Genomic DNA, 26,349 nt, shown 5'->3' on the forward strand with positions numbered 1-26,349 from the left:
GTAGCTCCTGGAACCCGTTACCTGATTGGCTAGTGTCAGAGCCCCACCCCTATGACCCCGCCCATCATGAACTCAAAATAAACCACAGTATTTTTCAGTGAGAATGCCGAGACTTCGCGTACTAATAATGGGACTTTCGGATCTTTTATGGGCTCCGAATCTTCTGGATCCATAAATTTCAAAAAACAAGCTCTTTTTATATTTATTTACATGAAAAAAGTGAGAACTCAGTTGTGAGAACTCAGTTTAACAACAAACTAATCACAGAGTTTAACAACAAACTAATCACAGAGAGAAATGTCTAAGGCTCAGTGTTTAAAATAGTTCAAACTGAGAGTGGGAGAGTGTTTACCCTTTGAAATGATACATAATCTAAATAAAACGTTGTACTACAATAATAATTATATTTTTAAAACTGACAATTATTCTCTAATGCGTTTTTGTGCAAAAAGCTCTCACTCCTGCCATCTACCTAGAAGAAATTCTTGTGTTGTTTCAGGGTTAATCTAGCTAACGTATGCATAACACATCAGTACCTGTGCACAAAAGGAACTGCAGAATGGCCACCTGTCTACAGTAGGCCTACAGCATTTCATTGCTTCAGTAAAAGTATGTGTACACAATGTTACTGCAGGTAAATATGTTCAAATCAAATATAACTTTCACCGATAACAATTCTAATACTTATTTATTTTTAAATAAAAGGACTAAAAGGATCTGGTCTGATCTTATCTGATCTACCTAAACCCCAATCATGACTCAGTGCTAGTGAAGCCCCTGTGGCTCAGTGAGTGAATTCTAGAGGTTCTGAGCTTTCACATGAGGCATGGTTTGTACATATATTGAGAATGAGACAAACTTGTATGTTTCTGTCATGATGCCTGCATTGTCTGTCCTCCTGCGTTCTTCCCCCTCCCCTACCTGTCTGCCTGGAGTTGGGCGGAGTTCCTGACTCCACCTGGAGCGCATCAGCGCAATTACCTTCACCTGCTGCCGAGTATATGAGGGCTCGGCAGAAGACACTCGGAGCCAGACCATCCACGTGTCAACGCATATGCCTCAGTCTAGCTTTGTATTTGTGTTGCCTGTCCGCCGGTTACTTACCGGATTTCTGCTACCTTCCAGATTCCTGCTCTCGCTCGTCCCTGCTCCTGCCTCTGCGCTCCAGCTCCGGTACAGTCCTCCTCACTGCCTTTCCTCCTGTCCCGTCTTGGCCTCCGGCTTGCTTCCCGTCTCTGGCCCTGTCTCCCACTCTCTGGACTATCCCTGCTGGATTTTCCCTGGCCCTGTTCCTGGTCCCCTCGTGCTCCGGCCCTGGTTACCTTCGTGCCCCCTCTGGACATCTCTGCCTGGCTTGCTCTGGTCTCATCCTGATCCTGTCTCGGTCCTGGTTTCCCGTCCCTGCTTGGCACCACTCCCGTCTGGTTCGCCTCCCGCTCCCTGCTCCCTGTGTGTGTGTTACATGAACTATTAAGACTGAACGTTCACTACCTGTAAATAAAACACTGTAAACCTGTTCTGAGTCCTGCATGTCTTTGGTCCTCTACACCCACCGTTACGACAGTTTCCTCTATCTGCAGGTTAAGGTTCGGGGCATACAGGTTCAATTACAACAATAAGAGCACAGGCTACATATGGTCCCAGTTCTGTACTGAAGTATTCCCTGTAAAAAATATTGAATCCATCCATTTTCTTCCACTTATCCAAAAACGGGTTGCAGGTGAAGCAGTCTAAGCAGAGCGTCCTTCACCCCAGACATGTCTTCCAGCTCCTCTGGTGGGACCCCAAGGCGTTCCCAGGCCAGCTGAGAGACATAGTCCCACCAGCGTGTCCTTGGTCTTCCCCAGTGGGCATGCCCAGAACATCTCCCTAGGGAGGCATCCTGAGCAGATGCCTGAGCCACCTCAGCGGGCTCCTCCCGACTTGTAGGAGCAGCTGCTCTACTCCAAGCTCCTTCCGTGTGACTGAGCTACTCGCCCTATCTCTAAGGGAGCGCCCAGCCACCCTGCGGAGGAAGCCCATTTCAGCCGCTTGTATCTGTGATCTTGTCCTTTCGGTCATTACCCAGAGCTCATGACCATAGGTGAGGGTAGGAACATAGATTGACCGGTAAACCAAGAGCTTCACCTTTGGACTCAGCTCCTTCTTTACCACAACGGTCCAATACAGCGGCCGCATCACTCCGGATGCTGCACTGATCATTTGGTCCCAACACTGACCCCTGTGGAACAAGCAATGCCAAGGCATTCAGATGATCTAATCTCTAATATTATGAGGAATGATGTTTTACATCCTTCAGTATTCTTCCATTTTAACATACTGGTCTTGTCCTCTTAAGCAATCTCTTGACCAGTTCCTAGCTATTCCTCTGATACTGTATCTTTCAAGCAGTATTGAATGTTTAATTGTGTCAAATGCTTTGTCAGATCATTAAAGATACCAACAGCATGCTTCTTTTTGTCCAGTGCTTTGGTGATTTCTTCTCCTGCTTCAATTATTGCCATGAAAGTGGTTCCTTATGTTCTGAAGCCGTATTGACTGTCATTTATTTGATGTTTGTTAACAAACTTTTCTGGCAGAGATATGAATATTTTTTCTAGAATTTTTGAAAACTGAGGCATCAGTGAAATTGATCTATAATATGTGAAATTGTGTTTATTTCCATTTTTGAATAGTGGTATCACTTTGCAATTTTCATTTTACTAGACTGAAAAAATAAATTAGATAAAGGAGGTTTTACAATGTTTTCTATGACATTTTTAACCAATGACATATCGATATCATGACAGTCTGTGGAGAATTTATTTTTACGTTTTTGAACAACATATTTGACTTTGTCTCATTAGTCGCTGAGAGAAAAAATGAGTAAAGGTTCCTCATCACTGAAAACCATTAACTATATTCTTTATGTTGTGATTATCCCCATTTATATCAACAAAATAACTAGGATACAGAGCTTTTGTTGATCTCATTCATTTAATTACACTATTTAGTATGTCCCAGGTTCTCTTTATATTGTTTTTATTTTCATATAGTATTCTTTTATAATATAACTGTTTGCCAGTTCTAATTATTATTATCTGTTAATTCATTTTTATATGTCTTGTATCTTTGTTCAGCATCTTTAGTTTAGTTTATAATTTTTTAATTTTTTTTTACAAGCATTTAATATTCTTTCGGTAAGCCTAGGGCTTTTTGATCGCTTGCCCTTTTTTATGATATTCTTTTACTGGACAGTGTTAAAGATAAGATAAGATATGCCTTTATTAGTCCCACAGTGGGGAATTTCCAGTATTGCACCGCACAGTTAAAGAACAGAAGGAAAATGGTACATGCAATAAAACAAGATAATAGATAGTTTAAAATAATTTAAAAAATATACTTAAAAATAAACTAAAAATAGACTCTAATATAACATCTTCGTAAAGTGACTTGAGTATTGCACATAGGTATGGATGAATGACACATGTTCAGTGTTAACAGTGTTCATTGTACAGTCTGACAGCAGCAGGAAGGAAAGACCTGCGAAACCTCTCCTTCACACAGCGAGGGTGAATCAATCTGTCACTGAAGCTGCTCTCCAGGGCAGACAGAGCGTCCTGCAGGGGGTGAGACTCATGGCCCATAGAAAGGACCTTAGCCAGGACCCTCCTGTCCCCCACCTCCTGCACTGAGTCCAGAGGACAGCCCAGGACAGAGCTGGACTTCTTGATGACCTTGTCCAGCTTCTTCCTCACCCTCTCTGTGATGCTGCTGTTCCAGCAGACCACACCGTACAGGATGGCTGATGCCACCACAGAGTCATAGAAGGTCTTCAGGAGTGGCCCTCTCACTCCAAAAGACCCGAGTCTCCTCAGGAGATAGAGCCTGCTCTGGCCCTTCCTGTACAGTGCATCTGTGTTGTGAGTCCAGTCCATTTTGTTGTTCAGATGAACACCCAGGTACTTGTATGAGTCCACTCTCTCAAATTTATTATACAGAGATAGAAATATGTTCAAGAAGTTGCCATATACTCGGTTTACATTTGTTTCTGTAAAGACTGAGATCCATTCCTGTTCTTTTAAACTACTGTCAAAAACGTTAATGGTCTCTTCACTTCTTATATGCTTTATAAGTCACTTTTTTTTTTTCAATTCACAGTCGAAGAGAGTAAAGACAGGTAAGTGATCAGTGATGTCACACATTAACAAGATACTAGTTGTTTGGTTTCCCATAATATTAGTAAAGATGTTATCAATTACACTGGGTTACAAAAAAACATTTTTGAAAGTTGTCTGTGTTTTTTCACCTGAATTAGGACCATTTTGCACCGCTGAATCCAAAAATGATATCCATTTTTCTCAGTCAGGTCAGGTTTTTATGCTAATTTGATTTTGAAAAATCCGATCTCCTGACTAAATTGATTACAATTTTGTCACATTATCAGTTGATTTTCTTTAATATTTCTCATCCAAAAAATGTTTTCTAACAGAATGTATTAATTAAATGTTAGGTTTTGTTAATTGTTAAAGGTAAGTACATGTAAATTGGAATGCTACGTTATCATTATGCAAAATTCAGGACATGAACTTCTGTTTTTATGAACCTCTTGAATGCTCAGCAGCAGGGATGTCTCTCTTCAGAGTCCGACAGTAATCAGCCATCATGACTGCATCCCAGCGTCCCTGATACCTGGTCCCCATCTCTTTTATGTCCTGATGGAATCTCTCCACCTGCTCGTCACTCAGTGATCCCAGATTCTCAGGAAACCTGAACATTTAGCTCCTTTTGGGAAAAAGGATGTGGAGCATCATCATTAAAACCACACTGGAGGAATCTTTGTCACTGATGTCAGGAACTTCTACAAAGACAGGTACTGGAATTTCATCACAGTGAGCTACAGGACAACATGCTGATTCACGGTCAGAATACTTGAGGCTGCTTCGGTTCTTTCTGTTGATCCCAGTCACATCAATAGCCCAGAAGTAGCTATTGATGTCGGCTCCCTCCAAACCATGGGAATTCCAAACTTCAGACAACTCTTCTTGCCTTTAGTCCACTGACGCAGATACTCGGTGCATGACTTGCATGCCATGTGTGGCGCCCAAGCTTCATCTTGGTCACCAAGCTTAATGCCAAATTAAAGCCACAAGCGGCAATGATAGCCCTCGCCCCCCGCGCAACCGCCCCCCCACGCAACCGCCCGGGGTCAGCCACCATCCCCACCCGGCCACCCCCCTGCCGCTATCCACTCCCCTTCACACAGTTTCTACATATGTGTGGACATGGCATTATAATGACGGTCCATGGCTTTGAACCGGCAACCTCGTGTACAATACAGGTATGGTGTAATGGACTTTTTTGCCCCTTTTGAGGTCCACAATGATCTCACCAACTTTCATGCCAATCGGACAAAGTTGTGTTTTTTACCTGTACAGTAGGGGGCTTTTCACAGTTTTAATCCGCATCAGTGATTAGAATTTGAGCTTTTTAGGCTGATCCATGTGTCTGTGAGAGGGAATCAAATATGCAGGAAAGCAGTCATATTTTGACAGTGTACTAAACCAGAAAGAATATCCCCAAAACATGGATGTTTATTGACAATAATCATGTGTACATGCTGTATGTGGAGTTTGAGGTAATTTGGATGAAAAACCTAGGACTAGATAGGTTTCATTTGCACTTAAGGAAAAGTCGTGTAGGAATTTAAATCCAATGATGAAGTCATATTTTGAGGGCGTCCTACTCATGAACCATAAAGAAAATCCCCAAAACGTGGATGATTATTGACAATTGACATATGTACATGCTGTATGTGGAGTTTGATGTAATTCGGATGAAAAACCTAGGAGGAGATATGATTCATAGACATGCAAGTCAAAGTGCCAAGTGCCAATTTCTTTTCAATTCATTGCGCCCCTGGTGGCCAACTGTGGAAATTTTTTTGTTTCTTCTGAGACCATGAATTGATTCCCCAAATTTCATAGGAATTGGATAATGTTGGCGTTTCACCCCTATGGTAGGGGGCACTATAGTGTTCATTTTGATTAAAATTAATATTGCATTCCATTCATGCCCCAATCACTCATCAGCAATGCCTGTGGTCGTGAGAGGACATAAAAAAACAGGAAACGAATGCCTATTTTGGCGGCGTACGGGCGAACCGTGTGGAATTCGTGGAAAACGTGGATGTTTTATGAAAACCCATGTGTCTGGATGTGGTATGTGAAATCTGAGCTCATTTGTGTCATTAGTGTTGACCAGTGTTATTGTTGCACTATGTGACGTTATTCTGCTGGGTTTGGTTATTGCTGCATAGAGGGAAAAATTGAACATTGTATCAGAAAAATCTATTAAAATCTATCTATCTATTGTCTTTTTGTGTAGTTGGATTTAGAAGGTCAATGTTGAGGTCACCACAGATAAATAATAGTTTATGATTAACAGTAGAAAACAATTTCTCCATCCATTCAGTGAAAGCCTCAGTGTTTGAGCCAGGTGAACGATATACACAACTTACAACAATATTTTTCTTATTATTATGAATCTTGACAGTTACATTTTCCATTGTTTCATCTATTGAAAGTGATAGATGGGTTAACATGCTGAATGATACAGATTTATGGATGAATAAGGCAAACCCACCTCCCATTTTACTTTCTCTGTTCATATATCTTAGTTCATAACCATGTAGACAAACTGATATATCTCTGTCTGGGTTAAACCAGCTTTCCATAACAGCGATGATACTGAAAGGGCAAATGAATTGTTGAAGATACTCTTTGATAGAATTGAAATTACTATACATGCCCCTGCTATTAAAATGTATTATTGACAGTTTCCCATCAAAGTTTATGTTATTGTTATATTGTTCTTGAGTAAGATAATTACAGTTTGTATCCAAAATAAAGAGAAAATTGTTACCTGGGTCAATCTCAGATTGTGTGTTGGACACCATGCACTTAAAAGGTTCCAGTTCTGTTTGTTTGTAATGGAGGATCCTCTGTAGCATGTCCAGCTCATTGCTGTTTGATGGAGTTATGTATTTATGTATTTGATGTAGGCCTATTATTCATATGGGATGTATAGAGTCATGTGTTACCTTATTTTGTCCATTGATGTCAGTTGTATTTGCCCAAGTTCTTTTTTCTTTCTCATAACAAACACTTTGGTTTCCTCTGGGGTCCTGTTTAGTTTACTAAAAATCCCAGGTGTGTTGGATCATTTGCAGCTTTTTGAGTTGTCTGGCCTTTTTTGCCATGTCAGCATTTCTTTTTGTTAATTGTTCATTTATGAAAACGTTCGTTCTTTTCATTATACGGCCTTGTTTTAGCAGAGCCGTTTTGTTTTTCCGATTCACAAACCTCATGATGGCTGGTTTTTCGTTGTTCTTTGAGGGCAGCGGACGACAGGCATCGATGTGCTCCAGGTCCAACTCTATCCCCCGCTTTGGAGGTAGGTTGCTCCACCATACGCGGGTCTCCTGTTCACTGGGCTGATCGCTAACCTTCTCCTGCTCACTGAGCTGACCGCTGACCATCGCCACGGCTTAATTTTAATCCTGGTGATCACGTCGTTCATTCGAGTATATTACCCCAGCTCGTCCACTCACCGCTCCAAATCCTCAATGCGCCGGTCCTTTTCTAGATGCGCAGTTTGTTCACCAGCTCCAGCAGAGTCAGGAGCTGTATCTGCTGCTCTCTGACAGCAGTCGTCTACCCAGTCAGGTAATCGAGGGAAGCTTTCATATCCTCGAACTCCTCTGGTGTTGGGCTTCTTTTTGGCGGCATATTGTACTTTGCCATGAAATAATGTGTAAATTCACACATATTGAGCCTGATCTGACTAATGATCCTAGAACTCACAATTTAAAAACAAAAAAACTTCATTTGAAGAATATCCATTTTAGCTGCACCCATCTGCGTATTAAATATTATTGTCTTATAGAATGTTGTGATGTCATCTGAAACCCAATAAGAACAAGATAGAACATCATGATTTTGTCGTAACCAGCGTGGCGTAAGGACCAAAGGTGCAGACTCACGATGTTTAACAATGTCTTTATTCACACAAGTGATAACAAAAGTAAGCGTTCAAAAGCTTAGTTCAAAATCCAGTAAATCATAAGTCATAATTCGTAGAAGCCGGGGAGCGTAGGTGCGGGTCCGTGAACGAGGAGGGACATGGGTGCACGACGAGACAGGGAGAACACAAGACCATACCAGGACAGAGGTGCAGGGACTGGGGAGATCCGGAGCTGGTTCTCGGGCTGATTCCTGGAGCAGAGCAGAAAGGTTCCAATAAGACACGGGAATACAAAGATCAAAAAGTGTTAAGCCAAGAGCATATTCACGTAGAGCACGCGGACGTTCCGGCGCCGAGTGACTGGTCCAGACCCCTCTTATCCACGGCAGGTGGTGTTGATTGCGTTGATGGGAAGCAGGTGCGCGCGAGAGGAGTCAGGACTCCGCCCAGCTTCGGAGACAGGCAGGTGAGGGAGGAGGGAGACGAGGATGCAGGGAGAGCAAGACAGGGATCATGACAGATTTATGAAGCTTACTTCCAGTTTCCAGCTATGTGCAAGAATAAAGGTTGTCACAAAATCAATACCAGACACTAATAGATACTAGTGTTGTCACTGTTACAAACCATTTCCTAGGGAAAAAGGAAGGTAATGCAAGATAGTATAATTTAATAAGTAGCTTTAATGTTGGATAAGGAAGGGCATTTAACAAACTTAGAATTACAATACAAAAATAAAAGTCAACAAAAGGTACAAAATCAGTAAAGTGGCATGTCAATTAACAAACAGAATCTAGCAGCAAGGAGTAACAGGGGCAGGTCCTTTTAAACTAAAGCAGCCACAGGTGGAGGAATACTAAAATTTCAAACTTCATTTTGACTTGATAATAAATACATATTCTGATAATGATAAGAAAAAAACACACTTTCTTTAAACAATAGATTTTTTTTCTATATTTTCATTTATTTTTTCATGTACGTTATATCTGTGTAATCCGTCAGTGGTCCAGGTAGGTTCCATAGCGGTAGGTGTTTACTAGTCTATGTGGTCTTATATTTTTTCTGATACAGCTCAAAATCACTTTCAAGCTATTCAGGAAAGGTTCACTTCTGTCCAGTAAATATGACTTTTTTGTATCGATACCTGTTCAACTGAGTATCTAGTTTCAATACTTGTTTTAGTAGCAATTAGTACCTGATTTTCAATACTTTTGACAACCTGAATAGCTACTAAAGCTAGAATCCAAACTAGTCAGGTCAATTTTATTTGTAGTACCTTTCATACAGAGACAGGTGCAAAAACAACTCAAAGTGCTTTATGCTGAATTAAATCACAGAAATAGCCAATGTACAACGGTTCACATAAATTACACATGCCAAATACAAAAGATAGACATATGACAGTTAAAACTTTCAAGTCAATAACTATGTGAATTCATGTATAACTCTCCCATAAATGATTATCAAGCAATATTTTAAAAGTGTCTTTAATTTACCACAACAGTCCGGCAATAATCAATGCTCTCAATTTACCGGTTAATCTACATTTCTACCCTTACCTATGGTTATGAGCTTTGGTAAATGACCGGAAAGACAAGATCGTGGACAAGCAGCTGAAATGGGTTTCCTCCGTAGGGTGGCCGGGCAGTTAAAATGTGACTGGGCTGGTTAGGGATAGGCTGAGGAACTCAGTTACATGGGAGGAGCTTGCAGTAATAAAAATATTAGTGCAAAATGAGGCTCCACTGTGTTTGATCACTGTGTTTTAACCAGCAGGAGACCAGTACCAGCTGATCTTAGGGGCCTATGGACAGAGCTGTCTCACACTGTTGGGACCCTAAACAAGAGACAGTCTGGGGGCCTATGATGTGCTTTTATTTTGGTAACAGATGGGCTGTTTGTTACATTTCCCTCCGCCTCTTGAAAAGGTGACACAGTCCTCAGCCATTCTAGACAGATAGTTATTTGACCTTCCCAGGTTGGTAGTGTACTGTAAAGTTGTAGAGATGAAGAGATAGATACCAGCCTGCAATGCAGTTATTAGCACCCTTCATCTGGTTCAACCACTGGAGTGCATGATGGTCACTCCAGGGTGAAATGAGAACCTAGCAGGTAGTACCTCAAGAAGTTGATGGCCCACTTCACAGCCAGACACTCCTTCTCCACTGTCAAGTATCAGGTTTCCCTGCCGAGCAGCTTACGACTAAGGAATATCACTGGTCTCCTTTCTCAATCTTTCTCTTGGAGGAGGACCGCCCCTAGTCCCACCCCGGAAGCATCAGCCTGAAGGATGAAGGGTTTGTCAAAGTCAGGGCTGTGCATATAGCTTTATTCAGGTCTGTGAAGGCTCGATCACACTCGGCTGACCATCTCACTTTGTTGGGGGCAGAGTTCTTAGTGAGGTTGTTCAGGACAGCTGTACTCTGAGCAAACTTTCTTTACCACCCTACCAAGGCAAAAAATCCACAGACCTTCCTCTTGGTACTGGGCACAGGGAATGAATGGATGGCTTCCATTTTCTGTACCTGTGGCCTAATCCTCCCATAGCAAATGGTATAGCCCAGGTACTCCACTTCCCAGTGGGCCACCGCACATTTGTGGGGTTGATTGTAAGTCCTGCTGCCCACATTTTCTGCAGGACTTCCTGGAGGCGGTGGAGATGTTCCTCCCAGAACCTGCTGAAAATCACCACATCGTCCAAGTAGGCTGCAGAAAACTCTGAGACGTCCTTCAGCACAAAGTCCATGAGCCTTTGGAAAGTGGCTGCAGGCCAAATGGCATCACCTGGAACTGACATAAACCAAATGGCGTCCGGAAGGCAGTCAGTTCCTGAGCTTCAAGCCAACTGCTAGTAGCCCCTGGACAAATCCATTGTTGTGATATATGAAGCACCTCCCACTCGCTCCAACAGGTCATCAATGTGTGGCATTGGGTACAGATCAAAGTTCAAAATTGCATTCAGGTATCTAAAATCACTACAGAATCGAAGAGAATCATCCTTTTTCGGTACGAGAACAACCAGGCTACACCATTCACTGCACTTTAATAATGTTAAGCTCCAGCATCAGTTTCATTTCTTTTTCTAGCACTGGCACCAACCATTCAGGTATCCGGTCACTCCTCTGCCTCACCGGAGCATCCTTTTTGAGTCTGATTATGTACCAGTGACGTGAAGCCAGGGGTCTCCTGAAATAGAGTGGAGGCCTGCAAATCTTTGATTTCTGCATGCTGCGATAGAGAGAGGTGAGAAAGGTCAACAGCAGCTGGCTATTGACCTCAGGAGTAGGAAAGAAACAGTCAGTCACTTCCTCATCCTTCACAGCACGCACCAGAAGTTGCTGTGAAGGCTCTAGCTGAGTGAGGATTCTTTCAAAAGATTTACATGGAAAACCTGGTGCTTTTTATGTCTTTCTGGCATGTACAGTTCATAGTTAACTTTGCTGATTTGTCTTGTGATCTCGTAAGGTCCGTGCCATTTAGCTAGCAACTTGTTATCACTAGTGAGTAATAGCAACAGTACCTTCTGACCAAGCGTGAAGACTCTGTCCTATGCCTTGCGATCGTACCAGGTCTTTTGCTGTTCCTGTTCCCCCTTTAAGTTCTTCTGAGCCAGGGCTGCCATTGCCTCAAGTCTCTCTCTCATCTTCAGGACGTAGGCCACAATGTTGTCTCTTTCCAACTTTGTACACGCCCAGCGGTCCTTTAACAGGTCTAGTGGGCCCCTCACCTGGCGTCCATATAACAGTTCAAATAGTGAGAAGCCAATTGATACCTGTGGGACCTGCCTGTAGGCAAACAGGAGGTACGGTAGCCACTGGTCCCAATCTGCACCTGTGGTAAAGACAAACTTCTGCACCATAGTTTTCAGCGTTTGATTGTACCTCTCTACCAACCCGTCTGTTTTTGGGGGTGATAAGGAGTTGTCCTGATACCCTTGACCCCTAACAGCTGGTAGACTTGTTGGAGGAGTTTAGACAAAAAGTTGGTGCCACAAACTGTGAGAATTTATTTAGCGACCCCGACCCTAGAGAAAAGCTGCATTAAACAATTAGCAACCTGTTTGGCTTTGATAGACCTGAGGGGAAAGGCCTCGGTAATGTAAAATGTATTTGTTTCCAGCAGAGCTTCTCTACAGGGGGCCCACAATGTCCATGCTAATTCTTTCAAATGGGGTGCCAGTAATTGTTAGTGGTTGTAGTTGGGCTTGTATCACTTGAGGTTAACTGGCATATTTTACAGGATGTACAAAACTTACATTCCTGGCCAAGCAAAACTGCTACCAATTCTTCTGAGAGGTTTCTGGAATGCCATGTGACCTGCCCAGGTAATGGAGTGTCCTAGTTCCATTACCCTCTCTCTGAGCTGCTGTGGGAAGGCTAAGGCTTCAACCTTGTCCTTTCTCTGGTAAAGGAGACCATTTTTAATTATATAGTGTCATGATCCGCAGTGTCCACTCCGGGTTTTCCTCCCTGCGTGCTCCTTCCCTCCCTCACCTGCCAGATCTGGGCTGGGCTCCTGGCTCCTCCCGTGCTCACCTGCAGCCCATCAGTGCAATCAACATGCCTGCTGGGCATAAAAGGAGCTGGGAGAGGAGACTCAGCGCGGGATCATTGTCATGTTCATTTCACCCTGTCGTGTCACGTCTTTCTTGCCTGCATTCCTGTCGCCCTTGTGTTCTTGTCGTGCTCCGGTCCTGGATGTCTCCTGCCTGCTCTGCCCTACGCCCGTCTGGTCTGCCTGTCGTCCCTTCATGTGGTCTGTTCCTGTGTCCTGTGTTCCTGCTCACCTGCTCACCTGCTCACCTCCGGATCACCCACTGGTTGTACATTGTCCTATTTTCTTACAATAAATCCTGTAAATATTCCCCGAGTCTGCATCCTTTGGTCCGCTACACTCACCCGTTACGACATATAGCCAGCTTTATCCAGGCAGCTGACCGTCCCCATGCTAACACCCTCCTGCTCTGTAACAAATGAGCTGTTTGTTACAGGGCTGCTTGGCAGGTAATTTGAAAAATGCTTAGTTTGTACTTTGATAATTCATTTTAAGATGCACCTGGGGAGGACATAGAGCCATAGCTCAATGCTAGTATTAATGAACAAGGCAAGGTTGGACAAAACCTGAATAGTCTCTAATATCAATCAGAGGTGGTAGAATAGTAATGGTAGAAATACAGAAATGGTAGTGGTCCAAGAAATTACTCAAGAGTAAAAAACTGTTTGAGAAAAGCACTACTCAAGTAAATGTAACTGAATACTACCCACCTCTGATCACAAGTGACATAATATTTAAAAAATGACATTGTTATATTTAAGAAAAAAACACGTGTTAAAAATAACATTTGGGATTTAAAAATGGCTGTTTAAATTAGAAAAGTAATTCTGTTGTGTAGCCTATGAATTTGGTACAAGAGCAGAAGAAGTATTCCTGACTGTAGTGAAAGAAAATGTAAACACATGAAAAAGCCTGTATATCTGCTGAGATCATAGGTCATGGGTTCAGGCCGCTTCTGACCAGGATGACCTTTCACCTCAACACTCCATACAGGCTCTTAAACATTTACATACAACTACCACTTTGGTCTGGTGGTAAATATGAAGGATTACATTCTCTCCAAATCAAGAGAAAGAAATCTGAATATTCTCCCGAGCTTAAGTTAACAACTATTTGTAGCCTAAATTGAACTGCTACATACTGTAAAACACTACAGTAACCATTAGATGTTACTTTAAAAAAACTGAAAAAATGTCTACAATATCTTCTGATCCACAAATTGGCACATCCACAAAGAATTTCAACAAGACTGAAACAAAGTGTGGCAATCCCAGGTCTGAAATCATCAAAATGATTCTAGATGGCGATGTCACCTGTCGATGTCGCATTCCAGGCAACGCAATGACATCTCCATGGATCAAGCAGATCACGTATATACCAACGGCAAAGTTGCATACCGCATGGCAGGTAGGATTGAAAATGACCAGGATTACCAGAAGAGGGTTTATCTAATTCCATTCCAAGAGTAATTTGTCTGTGCTATTCAGTCAGTCTTTTGTTACAAAAAGTCATCATTATCTGGTCAAAACAGGCTGCATATGTTTGTTTCTTTATTATTAGGTAATGTATATGCAGAAGTGGATAGAGTAACCAAAAGGTGTACACACTTAGTAAGAATTACAAAGTAGAAGTCAAAGTATGACTACTACTCAAATAAGAGTAACTTAATTTGATAATTTATAATTTGAAGTTAATGTAATTAGACAAAACATGACATAATGCACAACATGTTATTTTCAAATGATATACACAAATTAGTCAAACAAAATAATCTGAAGGAGCACTGCAAGAAACCCAAATGTTCAAATTCTTTCATACTGTCAACATAAAGCTTTTGTCACTTGTAGACTTACTCACAGAGGGAAGAGGAACCGCAACTTTTATTCTAGTAAGAGTGCTGTTACACTGTACAATATATTACTCAAGAAAGAGTACTGTTGCACTGTACAATATATTACCCAATATAATACTCGAGTACTGTTACTTCAATAAAAATATGATTCAAATTGGAGTGCTGCTAGAAAAATACTCTGAAAAGTACAATTTCTTAAAAAGTTACACAGCTAACTGAGTAAATGTAACTGAAGACCACCCACCTCTGTGAGTATGCTTCATAACAATTTCACAAAGTTATATTTTGAGACATTTTTCTGTGTTTGATCCTATATATTAAATTAAACACTTCCCTGAAAATAAACAGTCAACCAATCACAAAAAGGCAGGGGAAGAAAAGTTAGAAATCCCCGTCCACGTGCTTGCTGTGTGTACTTTCACAATTAAAGTCGTTTATATATTTTTTTTAAGACGCCATTCTACACATACGTTTACATATTATAATAAAACGCTGGTCTATATTTTTGTATCTAATCTATTTCATGTAAATAAATATTATTAAAGGTGCAATTAATGAATTTAACTTGAGTTAAAATTGACAGTAGAAATCGGTGTCAACTTCCGCTGTTCAGGAAACCGTTTACTTCGCGACGTCTCCTTTCTACCTCCAAGTATGTTTGTGTAATTACTACAAACTGTACATTTTAGCCGTTTTATAACTTTCATATCAGATTAGATTTAGTTTTTATAAGAGAATATATCGTCCATTTGATCGTTAAGCAAACGTTATTGGCTCCCTTTTAACGAGAAAGAAACTTGTGTTTCCGTGTACCAGGTGAGTCTAACCTTACATAATTCATTAAATATGTGATTAAAACAAATGGCGTTAGTCTGTATTTACATGTGGTGTGTGCTAACATTAGCCTGTTGCTTTAATCTCCTTCCATCAGCTGACTGTCATGCTGGAGGGATTTAACCTTCATGTTTCAGGGATAAAGACTTCTTAAAAATAGTAGTTTTGCACATGTTAACGTACCCTATCGTGATCACTTCATTTGTGCTTATTTAATCGAATTGTTGTCTATAGCTAGATTAGTACAAATAGTACAAAAGTAGTGGTTCAAGAAAGTCAAGAAAGTAAAAGCATTTGGGGAATGTTCTACGCAAGAATAAGAGGAACCGTCAGGGCGTAATTGATAATTGGTGTTTATGTAACTAGAAGGACATAAAATTTAATGTCACAACATCTGGTGTTTTCAAAGGATAGACTAAAAATTAGAAACTGCAAGAAACACAAATGTTTAAATCGTTTAAAGGAAGTGTGTGTGAGATTTAGATTTTTTTATTTCATAAACTTGACCTTTCTGTGTCCCCAGATTCAAGGTTTTACTCATAATAATTATAATGTTGATTTACACTTACTTAAAAATACAGAGAACATGATGGCCAGCTTGTTTGTTATAATTTGGTGTTTTGGGTTTCACAGTGATTATCAAATCAGAAAGCAGAATGAGCCTCACATGACTTTCTCATTTGGGTTGCCAGTTTAATGCTGAAATCCAGTTGTGCGTATCCGCTATCTGCAGATTAAGGCAACTTGGGTTCAGTTGTGATTGCTTCCATTCCATCCCTCCGGACCCAACTATCCAGACTAATAATTTTTCAAATTTTACTTCCTGGTTGGAAATCAAGATTTCTTGTGGGGGAATTCCATAATTGTTACTTAGCAACCAAATTCCTCTAATGTCAAATTAGAAGAAATTATTGTTTGACCAAGGTCTCCTTTGTCTTGTTGAAATAATGTTTAAAGTATCAGAAAAAAATAGTTTCTTGGGTGTAAATTACTCTGAAGTTTTGGATAGAATTCTCCCAGTGTGATGTCATCAATATGAAACTCTTTAAAATAGAGTTCCCCATTTCCTGTAATTTTCCATATATTTTTCAACTTTTCTTCACAAACTGCTTCTTGATTTGTGTAAAACTATAATTTCTATTTACATGTACAACATGCATTATCCCACCAAATTAAGTAAAAAATTTGAGAGTCATAAAAACCTGTTGCATGCACTTTAAAATGTTCCTGAAGTTGTATACACTCCTGATGATCTGTCTGATTTCAGTTAGCTACAGCTGCACCATGTGGACGGACAAGCACAGGGGCATCCGCATGTCCCAGCAGGAGCTCCTGTGTAAGAACTCGTGTGGTTACTATGGAAACCCAGCGTGGCAAGGCTACTGCTCCAAATGCTGGCGGGACAGAGCCCGTCCCCCCGGAGCACACCCACAGGATAGCAGGTACTGGGCTGTTTGTACCATCTGACTACCACGATACAAGTAACCTGTGTCTCTGTCTAACTTGCAGACCCAGCAGTGATGGAACACCTGTCACCTTCTCCAAGTTTGAGGAGAAGAAGAACATTGAGAAAGGCCGTCGCATCTATACCATGAGGAGGCTGTTCTGGGGCAGCCCGTCTTCGCCTAAACCAGGTAGTGGAGCTTAGGGCTGTGGGGTCAATTGCAATCAAAATGGAATAACATTTTCAATAGTTGTAACTGGCAATTGTGAAAACTGCACTTATTAAAGAGGAGGTATTATGCTAACTTTTTTGAGCTTTCAGCCATAGCAAACAAAAACTTAAATGCTGTCACTGTATAAAGGTTTTAGAGTGTGGCTGCAAATCCAAGTGGCTTCTTCAGTTCTTGTCAGATTCCTGGTGAACACTGCCTTACATCTACAGTGAGGCAAATAAATATTTGAGCATCCTGTGATTTTGCAAGTTCTCCCACTTAGAAATCATGGAGGGGTCTGAAATTTTCATCCTAGGTGCATGTCCACTGTGAGAGAATCATGTCAGTGTAATAAACACAAAAAACATTGACGTAACTTTAGTTTGTGATTTTATTTTATTTATTTCAAAGTAGTCAATTAACATTAAGCAAATTAAAGTTAAACAATCCCAAATGCTTTTTTCTTATCTTTAAACTCTTCTCTCTCTGCCTAATCAATATAATATAATGCTAATGACAATACACACATGTACAGTTTTTGGATTATTATGAGACTTTGGTTGAGTACATATGAAGGTTATAGTAAAAGCCAAAGTTAAATCTGTCAACTGGATAAAAAGTTGTAGAAGTGAAGACATTTCACTGCTCATCCAAGCCACTTTTTCAGTTCCTGAACTGAAAAATATGAAGGTTATTGTTACAACCTAGCTTGTCTAGGGTCTGGGAAGTAACAAAAAACAGATGGAAAAAAGTGACATAAAGAAATAATTTAATGTACAGGGTAACAAACTAACAAACGTGGACTAAAATATTTGCATAAATGTATAAAAGAAAATAACCTAAACTAAGAAATCAAAAATAACAAGTCTAACAAATAACAAGATTTGTGTTTCAGAAAACGGGTCACGTAGGCCTATTAAAAACGAGTGACAAAACTAAGGGACACGAAAACAATCAAGTGACAAAGGAAAATGAGAGACACATGAATCAAATACTAACAGTAAATTAGTGTCTCAAAACACACACACACACACGTGGACAAACAAGTGACTAACTAAATGAGACACGTACGTAATGGCATACAGACCACACACAGGCACACCCAGGCACACCCAAACAGGTGTGCTGAAGCTCCTTAAGTAGGGGAATCAGCTGCAGGTGAGCTACAGGATTGGCCAGGCGGGGAAACAGTCCTCACACAGCTAGGATCATGGGTTCATTGGGGTAAGGGGACAGATTCAGTCGCACACTAACATAACAGGCAAATAATAACAAATGAAAAGAAGTTAAGGCTTGCGGCCGTAACAGTTATCTTAATCTTCAAGTACAGATACATAGAACAGATTTGCATTCCCATAATAATCTTGCTTTTTACATTTTCTTTTAGGGTCAGCAGAGATCCACAGCAACGTGCTGAAAGCCTACCAGAGCTTGGAGCCTGGAGACTTCCCTGGTTTCCTCAAGATACTTCGAAGCCCACCCTCCCAGCGCCTGCAGTCCCGCTGTACCGCCTTTCTCAATACTATGGAAGCCTACCATGTATGTACCTTGCATGGCATACATACATGTACTACAAGTCATTTCAATACAGCATGCCCTGTGACTTAAAAAGTGTTTTCCTTTCTGTACAGGACCTTCCAGTGCAAAAACAGTCTGATTTGGTCCAGGATTTTTACCAGTCTTTTTCGGCACATTTTAGTGGTGAGCAAAGAGAGGCTGTCCCCAAATCTAAGATGCGTTTTTAATTGCCTATAGCTGTAAATCCAATGTGAAAATAGAATTTGGTATTTGGCTTTCAAAATCCTAATATTTATTTAGTGCTGGTTTATGGCTAATATCTATATCTAATAATATGTAATTACTGGACCTACCCTTATGAAAAAAATTGCATAAAGTTTTTCTTCCCTTTTCTTTTTGTATTATTCAGTCACTAAGGCATCGTTGTTGTCAGCATGACATTGCAATATCAATATTACCTTTTTGGCCCAATCCATAATGAAAAATGGTTAACCATTTGTGGATTTCAGTTTGAATATATCTTTTAAAAGCAGTGATTTGCCAAACACAATCTGTGTTTTTGTGTTCCAGAGGTCTAGATTAAAAACAGTTTGTGACATTTGATAGTCTTCTTTTTCTTGATTTCCAGACTTACCTGAGCCTCAGGTGCACCAGGTCATGGAGCACTTAGAGAAGCTGATCATGACACGCCTGCACAAGTGGGTCTTCTGCCATGACTCATGTGATGATGAGCAGAGAGACCTAACTCTGCAGAGGAGAATACGGTCAGTCCTACATGGTAGTGTGTGTGATACAGGTTACCTTATTAATCCCCCAGGAGGGAAATTTGACCCACTGCTCAATGCTGCTGGGGTTAAACCTGTCAGGAGTAGTGAGCTGCTGCATTACAGAGCTCCGGGACCCATCCCCAGATCTTAAGCTTGGCTTGTTAGCGTGAAATCTCAGCTCTTGTTGAGATTTGACACAAGCAAGAGGTTGTTTAATTTAAGGTATGGGTTGTTTAATCTTTCATATTGAATGGTACAGTTCTTGATAGAGCTATGTAACTGCTGGGTTTCAGAGAACCTCAACATTCTATAGGCCATTAATATTTAATACAGAACGGGGCATTTAAGCCAAAAGTAATATTGTTAAAATGCTGATTAGGGTCTAGTTACTAGGACGGGGTCCAACATTTGAGAATTACCTCAGATATTTCATAGGAATTGCAATGTAACTAAATATGTTCCTTAATGTTGTGGTTTATAACATTGACTTTCAGCCTGTAGTAAATGTCTTATAGACAGTATTAATAACAACAAAGCATGTGAAAATAAAGGAATTAACCCAAGGATAACAAAACAATGTGGTTGTGTGTTGACAGCTCTTTAAACTGGGTAACTCCTGAGATGTTAGATGTGCCTTTTCCTGACAGAAAGAGTGGAGTTACCGGAGACCCCTTTCTGCTTGCCATCACTGGTAAATACCTCACTGGCTTTGTTCACATGCACACCAAAATCGGGCTATTACCTAATTTCTGGGTATTCTGCCCTCCCTAAACGACCGTGAAGTTAGGCAGATAGCAAACAGACTTGAAATAAAGAAGTTGAAGTGCTTCTCTTTGCTTCAATTTATTTTTAACTGTAAAACAGGCACAAAAAAACATAATCAATCTCTGCATACAGGAAACAAAAGACACATTAAAACATGACTAACGCTAACACAGGTTAGCAGTGGCTAGCTACTCAATTGAACTGGTAATGACCATGTAAAGTCCGCTAGCATAGCAAGTAGCAATTAGCATGTGTAAAAACGCAAACGCGATCTAATTAACATAACAATAGGGCTAAACGGAAATCATATTTACACAGAACAGGTAATGAACTTACAGGCATATGTTCCCTTTAACTCTGCAGAAGATATTTCAACACTTAAACATGAACTGCAGCTCCAACTCGTAGCTTGCAGAAGGAACATGGCTGCTGCCTCAACCTCCTTTACAAAAAGACAAACTGCAATATGACATACGCCCACTAGAGGGCAATGTTTCCCCACCTGTCCTTAAAGGGACAGCACACTGGGCCTTTAAGAAGATTTAAATGACGCTTAAACCACAAAGTCTGATGTGAGTAATCGGAGGAACCATGACCAGAACGAAATTTGATTATTTTGCTGTTTACGGCACTTCTGATGATATTTACTTCTTATCTGATGATAATCTAATTTTGAGCGTGCATGTAACCTCAGCCACTGTCTCTCATCTGTTATTCCTTAGTTCAGATCAGATGGCAACACACAAACCAGGATAACATAAGTTTTTGTTTTCTGTCAGCCATAATCGAGGTGGATGCCAAGCGTGCCCCTCAGGATAAGTTGGCCTGTGTGTCCAAATGCTGCCACCATATCTTTGAGGCTCTAGCCCTGTCCAACAGTGAGCCGGCTAACGCAGACGACTTCCTGTCCGCTCTGGTCTATGTGCTGCTCAAGGCCAACCCCCCACGCCTCCACTCTAACATGCAGTACATCATCCGCTTCGGCCTGCCCCACAGCCTCATGGCTGGGGAGAGCGGATACTTCTTCACTAACCTGGTGAGTGGTGGTTTGTTTTGATTGCAGCCATTTGTGTTTTGTTAAAAATAAGGTAAAGAAGACATTCAAATCACATCATAGTGTAATGACTACCTATTTTGTCTGCTTCATACTGTGGGGGTTTTCCCACGGTATTCTTCTTTACCATAACTGAAATATAGCTCTGGAGACAATTTCTTAAAGATGGGGTATAATGCAAAATTGATTTTTTTTAATTTTTTTTTAATTTTTTGGCTTTCTACTATGTTATAATGCTGTTCCTTCATCAAAAGCATGCCTGAAGAGGTTTTAGATGTCATTCATGCATGTTTGAGTAATTTAACCTTTAAGTTTGCAGTACAAGCCTACTTCACCAATGCTTTTCCATAAATATACAAACGCATGATACAAAAGAATACACTACAACTTCATAAACCTGGTGCAACGTGGGGAAATTTCATTAGGGTGCTCTGAAGGGGGAGTGACTTAGTGTGAGAAGCCAAGGGAGCACCAAAACGAAAGTGAAAGTTATAAAACATGCTGTTACATTGTTTTGGGCAAATATAGCATGTTAAAACATCAACGTCGGCAACGTCAAAATGATAAAGGTAACACGGTGATCTGTATGTTATATATTACCAGTTAATAGAAGTAAAATATCTCCTCTTTAAAATATATATATATATATATATATATATAATATATATATATATATATAAAGAATATTATCATACTGTTATCTGTAGCACTGTTTTATTGATGGGTCAAAATAGGGACACGGTATATCCAGTTTAAAATTTGATCTTAACCTAATATTTAATAAATTATCTGTTTGTATCACACTCACATCACATGTATTCCACAGAATGTAGTGTGGCATGAATATAGATACAAGAATGAAAGTAAAAAATATACAAATATTGTTGGCATTATTGCTTGTCTTACAAGCCCAGGTTGTTCTGTAAACTTGTGTAGGTTATAATTATAAACCTGAGTTTCTTAACATGCTGTGAATGTGTCTTGCAGTCTTGTGCTGTTGCCTTCATTGAAAAGCTGGATGGTCCATCTCTTAACCTCAGCCCAGAGGAGTTTGAAGGTTACATGCTGCACCAGAGAGCCCCCTCTACTGGACACCGGAGGAAACATGTGGCTAAAAGCACCCAGCATTTACTAGAGGAGCTCAAGGCCAGGCAGGAGAGCATGGACCAGGATATGGATGCCCTGAGCACACAGCTGCACCAGTGGATGGAGACAGTGACAGCTCAGTTAGACCAGACTACTGCCACTTTCGCTTTGGTTCAGAAGGAGATTTGTGCACAGGCCCAACACTTTCCCAATGCAGAGGAGAGGAGCAGGACCAGCTCTGCACAGACTGACTGTTAAAATCATTGTGCATTACAGCGTAGGTCTGTTTGTTATAGCAGCTCCTAACTTCAACTGCTCTCATTTAAAATTCTACAAAGACTATGTTTATAGTCAGTGGAAAACATTTTCACCATGCAAGCTCTGTTTGCTGACCTCACATGGACTAGAATGCAGCAGGGAACACTAGCTTTGACCTTTGCTTGACTAAGCAACATCAGCACTAACTAACAGCTTGTACATAGTGCTGCACTGTAAGGTAGTGGTCCACTATGCAGCAGCAGTGTTTAGTAGCACAACACTCTTTACATAAATTCAATATAGGATTAAAATCAGGAATATTTTAATACTTTTTGATAATTAGGTCTGTATTTAAGATGTAATGATCAGATTGAGCAGTAATTTAAACAGAAAAAAGATTATTACCCTATTATGTACAGTTCTGTAGACCCCTGTGTAGACATAATAAATTATTGCCCTAATGTAAATGGGAGTGCTCCCTATATGATTTTGAACTTATTCAAACATAGGTGGGTCTGTGGTAGGTTATAGAGGCTTATCCAAAGTCACTTTTTTGAAACAGCTGATTGCACTTTTTTCCTTAGTGAAAATGAAGGTCATAATTATGAAAAAAAAACTCCATAAATGTGATATTTCTCATGAACTACCCTGTGGTGTAACAAAGCCAGCCTCTCTGTGCCTCTCCTGTGTCTGTGGATGAAGTGTTGCACTGTTTACATTTACATTTTATACTAAATGTCTTTGAATTATGAAGACAAGTAGCTGACTCGTTCCTTCCTGATTTGTGTGTTTTCTTGAGGATGTTTTCTATCTGTCTAATAATAAAATATATAATAGTTAATAGCACTGTTTATTTTCAGTTCTTGTTTACCATCTCCATGTGTGAACATATTTAAAGTGGAACTAAATAATTTAGATGTTAGTTCCACTTTAATTCCTTTAGCCTGGTGAGTGATTCCACACAATGATACCACAAAACACAATTTAAAGCCCCACTCTGTACTTGTGTTTCTGTCTTTTCATTTTAGTTGTATTTTATTGCACCAAAGAATGTACAAGAACATCAAAGAAAAGTGTCTTTGCTGCGAGCGAGCTCGCATCTCCACAAACCTTATTTGGCCTGGAGCAGTACCTCCTTCTGCTTGTTTCTAAGGGCATCTTGTTCCTTTGGCTTTAATGTCGCACAGTATGGCATAAAACTTGTTTATCTGTATTGAGAATGTTCCCAAGTATAGTTTTAACTTTCTATTTCCATGGAATCATGAAGGTGATGTGCTACCTCCAGAAAGTTATGCAGTGTTGCTTTAAGGAGGTCATTGGCAAATACACAGCTGTATTGTGATTTTCAGATATGAGGTAGACAAATCAGTTATGGCATTTATTGATAAGAATTACAATTACAAAAACACTGGACATGATGACAGTTGTTCACGTGATCATTTGGCATTTTAGTCTCTCATTTGCCCCAGCACCTGAAGCCAATCATAAATGTATTTATTTTATTTTTATTTATTTATTTATTAGAACGGACAATGTACAGAGACATTATGCTCATAAAACAGAGATGATCTGCACCAGATTATAGCTAAACAGCTAGTTTTCATCTGCAGTCCCTGACAAACAATAGAAAAAAAAGAAAAAAATTACACAGTGGAGATTAACATAATCAATAATAAAAGACAATAATCATTAATTCCTATTAGTCAGTGCATGCATTACATAGTAAAAGACATACATTTCATATTAATTGCATATTATAACAAAGGAATAAAAAACAGTTATTTCAATGCTGACGAGTCTGACTAGCCCATAACCATTTTTTGAGTTCTTTGGAAAAGGAATCAGAATTTGATAGGCTCTTTATTTCATTTGAAAGATGGTTCCATTCTTTTATTGCAGTGTATGAAAAAACGGCTGATTGTGCAAATGCAGTTTTTCTCTTTGGGATGGTACACTGCCCCCTGGTGGAGGCCCGTGTGATTCTAGAGCAGTGGTTCTTAACCTTGTTGGAGGTACTGAATCCTACCAGTTTCATATGCAAATTCACCGAACCCTTCTTTATTGAAATTTTTTTTTTTTTTGTTTTTTTTTTTTTTTCAAATTCAAGCCATATGTGTGTTTTACTGGTGCACAAAATAAATCGTGCATTAACATCACTGTGTTCAAAGAATAAAACCAATGCAATGTATGAACTCAAAACAAATTACATACATACCTTTTCACAAAGACGTGACCTTTTTAACACTACCACACTGAAATAATTTTAATTTTCTATTGTATTATGTATTCCAATAATGAACTTATTGTATTTATGCTATTTATTATTTTTTAACATTTTAACACACACCCAACACCTAATTTCCACCAGGCTACAATAATAATGAATATTTACTGCAAATCAGTGTGACTTCTGCTGTTGCCTTTGAGAGACCAGTTCAGAAATGCAGGGCTTCCCCTTGGCAAGTGCCACTCTCATGTCATTTTCACAGCAAAGTCTGTTCCTTTTCTTCGTTTTTATGTCGTTTTATGTTTTTATGCCGTTCGAAGTGACAGTATTCAATGACCAATACACACTGAGAAGAATCTGTATCTGCACACCCAGCTGCTCTATTACTGTATATTTACATATATCAAAACACAATATATAATGTGTTTTTGTAAATAAAATATATTCAAGTGGTATAGGTCAAAATAAATATATATTTACAAACCACACACTGCTATTGTGTGAACAAACACACACTGGAAACTAAGAACACACTGTACATGTGACAGTGTGACAGTCATTCTGTGACAGAGGTTGGAGGATCGAGTCCCGCTCGGACCAACTTTTGTTATTGTGTCCTTAGGCAAGACACTTCACCCGAGTGGTGTGTGAGTGAATGATTGGTAGTCGGGGGGCTATTGACTTAATTGACACACAATTAAGTCAATAGCAGAATAAACCACGCTTACCGATCAGTAACAGCATCCAGTCCATCAAATCATAAGGTCCTCTGCTCCTGAGTCCACCATGAGATCTTCACTCGGTTCCACGAACCGCTCCGGGTCCGAGATGCCTCTAATTTAACTTGTACAAACATCCACAGTGTCCTAGGTTACGTACTTCCTTTGATTTATCCGTTTCATCATGTTTAAAACGCAAAACTGTTGCAAAACAGTGCGCGGATCTTTGCCCGAGGGCGGGCCGTCGGAACGTTAAGGGGTTAAAGCAGCACTTAGAATTAGAGGTAAGATCGGGCCTAAAAAATCCAGCCCAACCCGACCCAGGCCCGCGGGTATTAAAGCCCGACCCAGCCCGAGCCCGACCAATTAACTTGATTTGCAGGCCCGAGCCCGAAGCAAACCCGAAATTTCATATTTTATTTGTGAGGATAAATTTAAAAAAAAAATAAAGAACCAAACAAAGTTAAACATGCGTAAAAATAAGCCTACTAATAAAAAACCTTCGCCACTAACTACTGAAAATGGTCTAAGGTCCTGACAGCAAAAGTCCACGCACTTGTCTGTGATGGTCTGCTTAGCGCGAAGAGGTGCGGTCTGTGGGACAAATGATAATATAGATGTTTGACGATCATCACTTTTGCCAGTACAGCTGTTTAAATGCCTGCTCAGCGTCGAGGTGCCAGTCTTTTTGCTCTGGTATGAAAGCAAAGCGCCACATTTACTACATTCAGCGAAGCCAACGCAAGTTTCTGTAGCATTTTCAACAATCATTTGAAGCATTTCCACACCTCACTCTTGCCGGTGCGTGTTTGCCTTTTCAGTTCCCCTGTCTTTAGTTTATCCTTTACTTCTTGCTGCTCCATATCAGGGATACCAGGTCAAAATAGATGCGGACTTGCGGAGGGGAAGAGGGGGCGTTCACGTGCGCAGAGTGTGCTCTGGCTCTGCGGCTCCTGCTTAGTAGTTAAATAGCAATTACCTTACAGCGCCTTCTCTGTTTTATCCAAATTATTATTTTTTTTAATAACAAGTATTCCTAAGTTTAGTATCCACACATTG

At 40.3% G+C, this 26,349-nt stretch overlaps 1 protein-coding gene across 2 annotated transcripts; it reads left to right on the top strand.

Moving 5' to 3' along the window:
* Window positions 1-15,008: 15,008 nt before the first annotated feature.
* Window positions 15,009-23,182, top strand: LOC117376760 (rab5 GDP/GTP exchange factor-like). 2 transcript variants are annotated; one of them, XM_033973297.2, is made up of 9 exons: window positions 15,009-15,223; window positions 16,509-16,683; window positions 16,751-16,875; window positions 18,284-18,435; window positions 18,528-18,597; window positions 19,043-19,178; window positions 19,778-19,872; window positions 20,726-20,982; window positions 21,988-23,182. In XM_033973297.2, exons 2-9 carry the CDS (start codon window positions 16,526-16,528, stop codon window positions 22,342-22,344), a joined length of 1,350 nt encoding a protein of 449 aa, XP_033829188.1. In that variant the 5' UTR covers window positions 15,009-15,223; window positions 16,509-16,525; the 3' UTR covers window positions 22,345-23,182. The 2 variants fall into 2 exon arrangements, with proteins under 2 accessions (XP_033829188.1, XP_055080381.1); XM_055224406.1 differs by having other exon boundaries at window positions 15,038-15,059; window positions 21,988-23,154.
* The last annotated feature ends 3,167 nt before the right edge of the window (window positions 23,183-26,349 follow it).

The sequence above is a fragment of the Periophthalmus magnuspinnatus genome, chromosome 9 (genome assembly GCF_009829125.3).
Source record: "Periophthalmus magnuspinnatus isolate fPerMag1 chromosome 9, fPerMag1.2.pri, whole genome shotgun sequence".
NCBI classification, from domain to species: domain Eukaryota; kingdom Metazoa; phylum Chordata; class Actinopteri; order Gobiiformes; family Gobiidae; genus Periophthalmus; species Periophthalmus magnuspinnatus.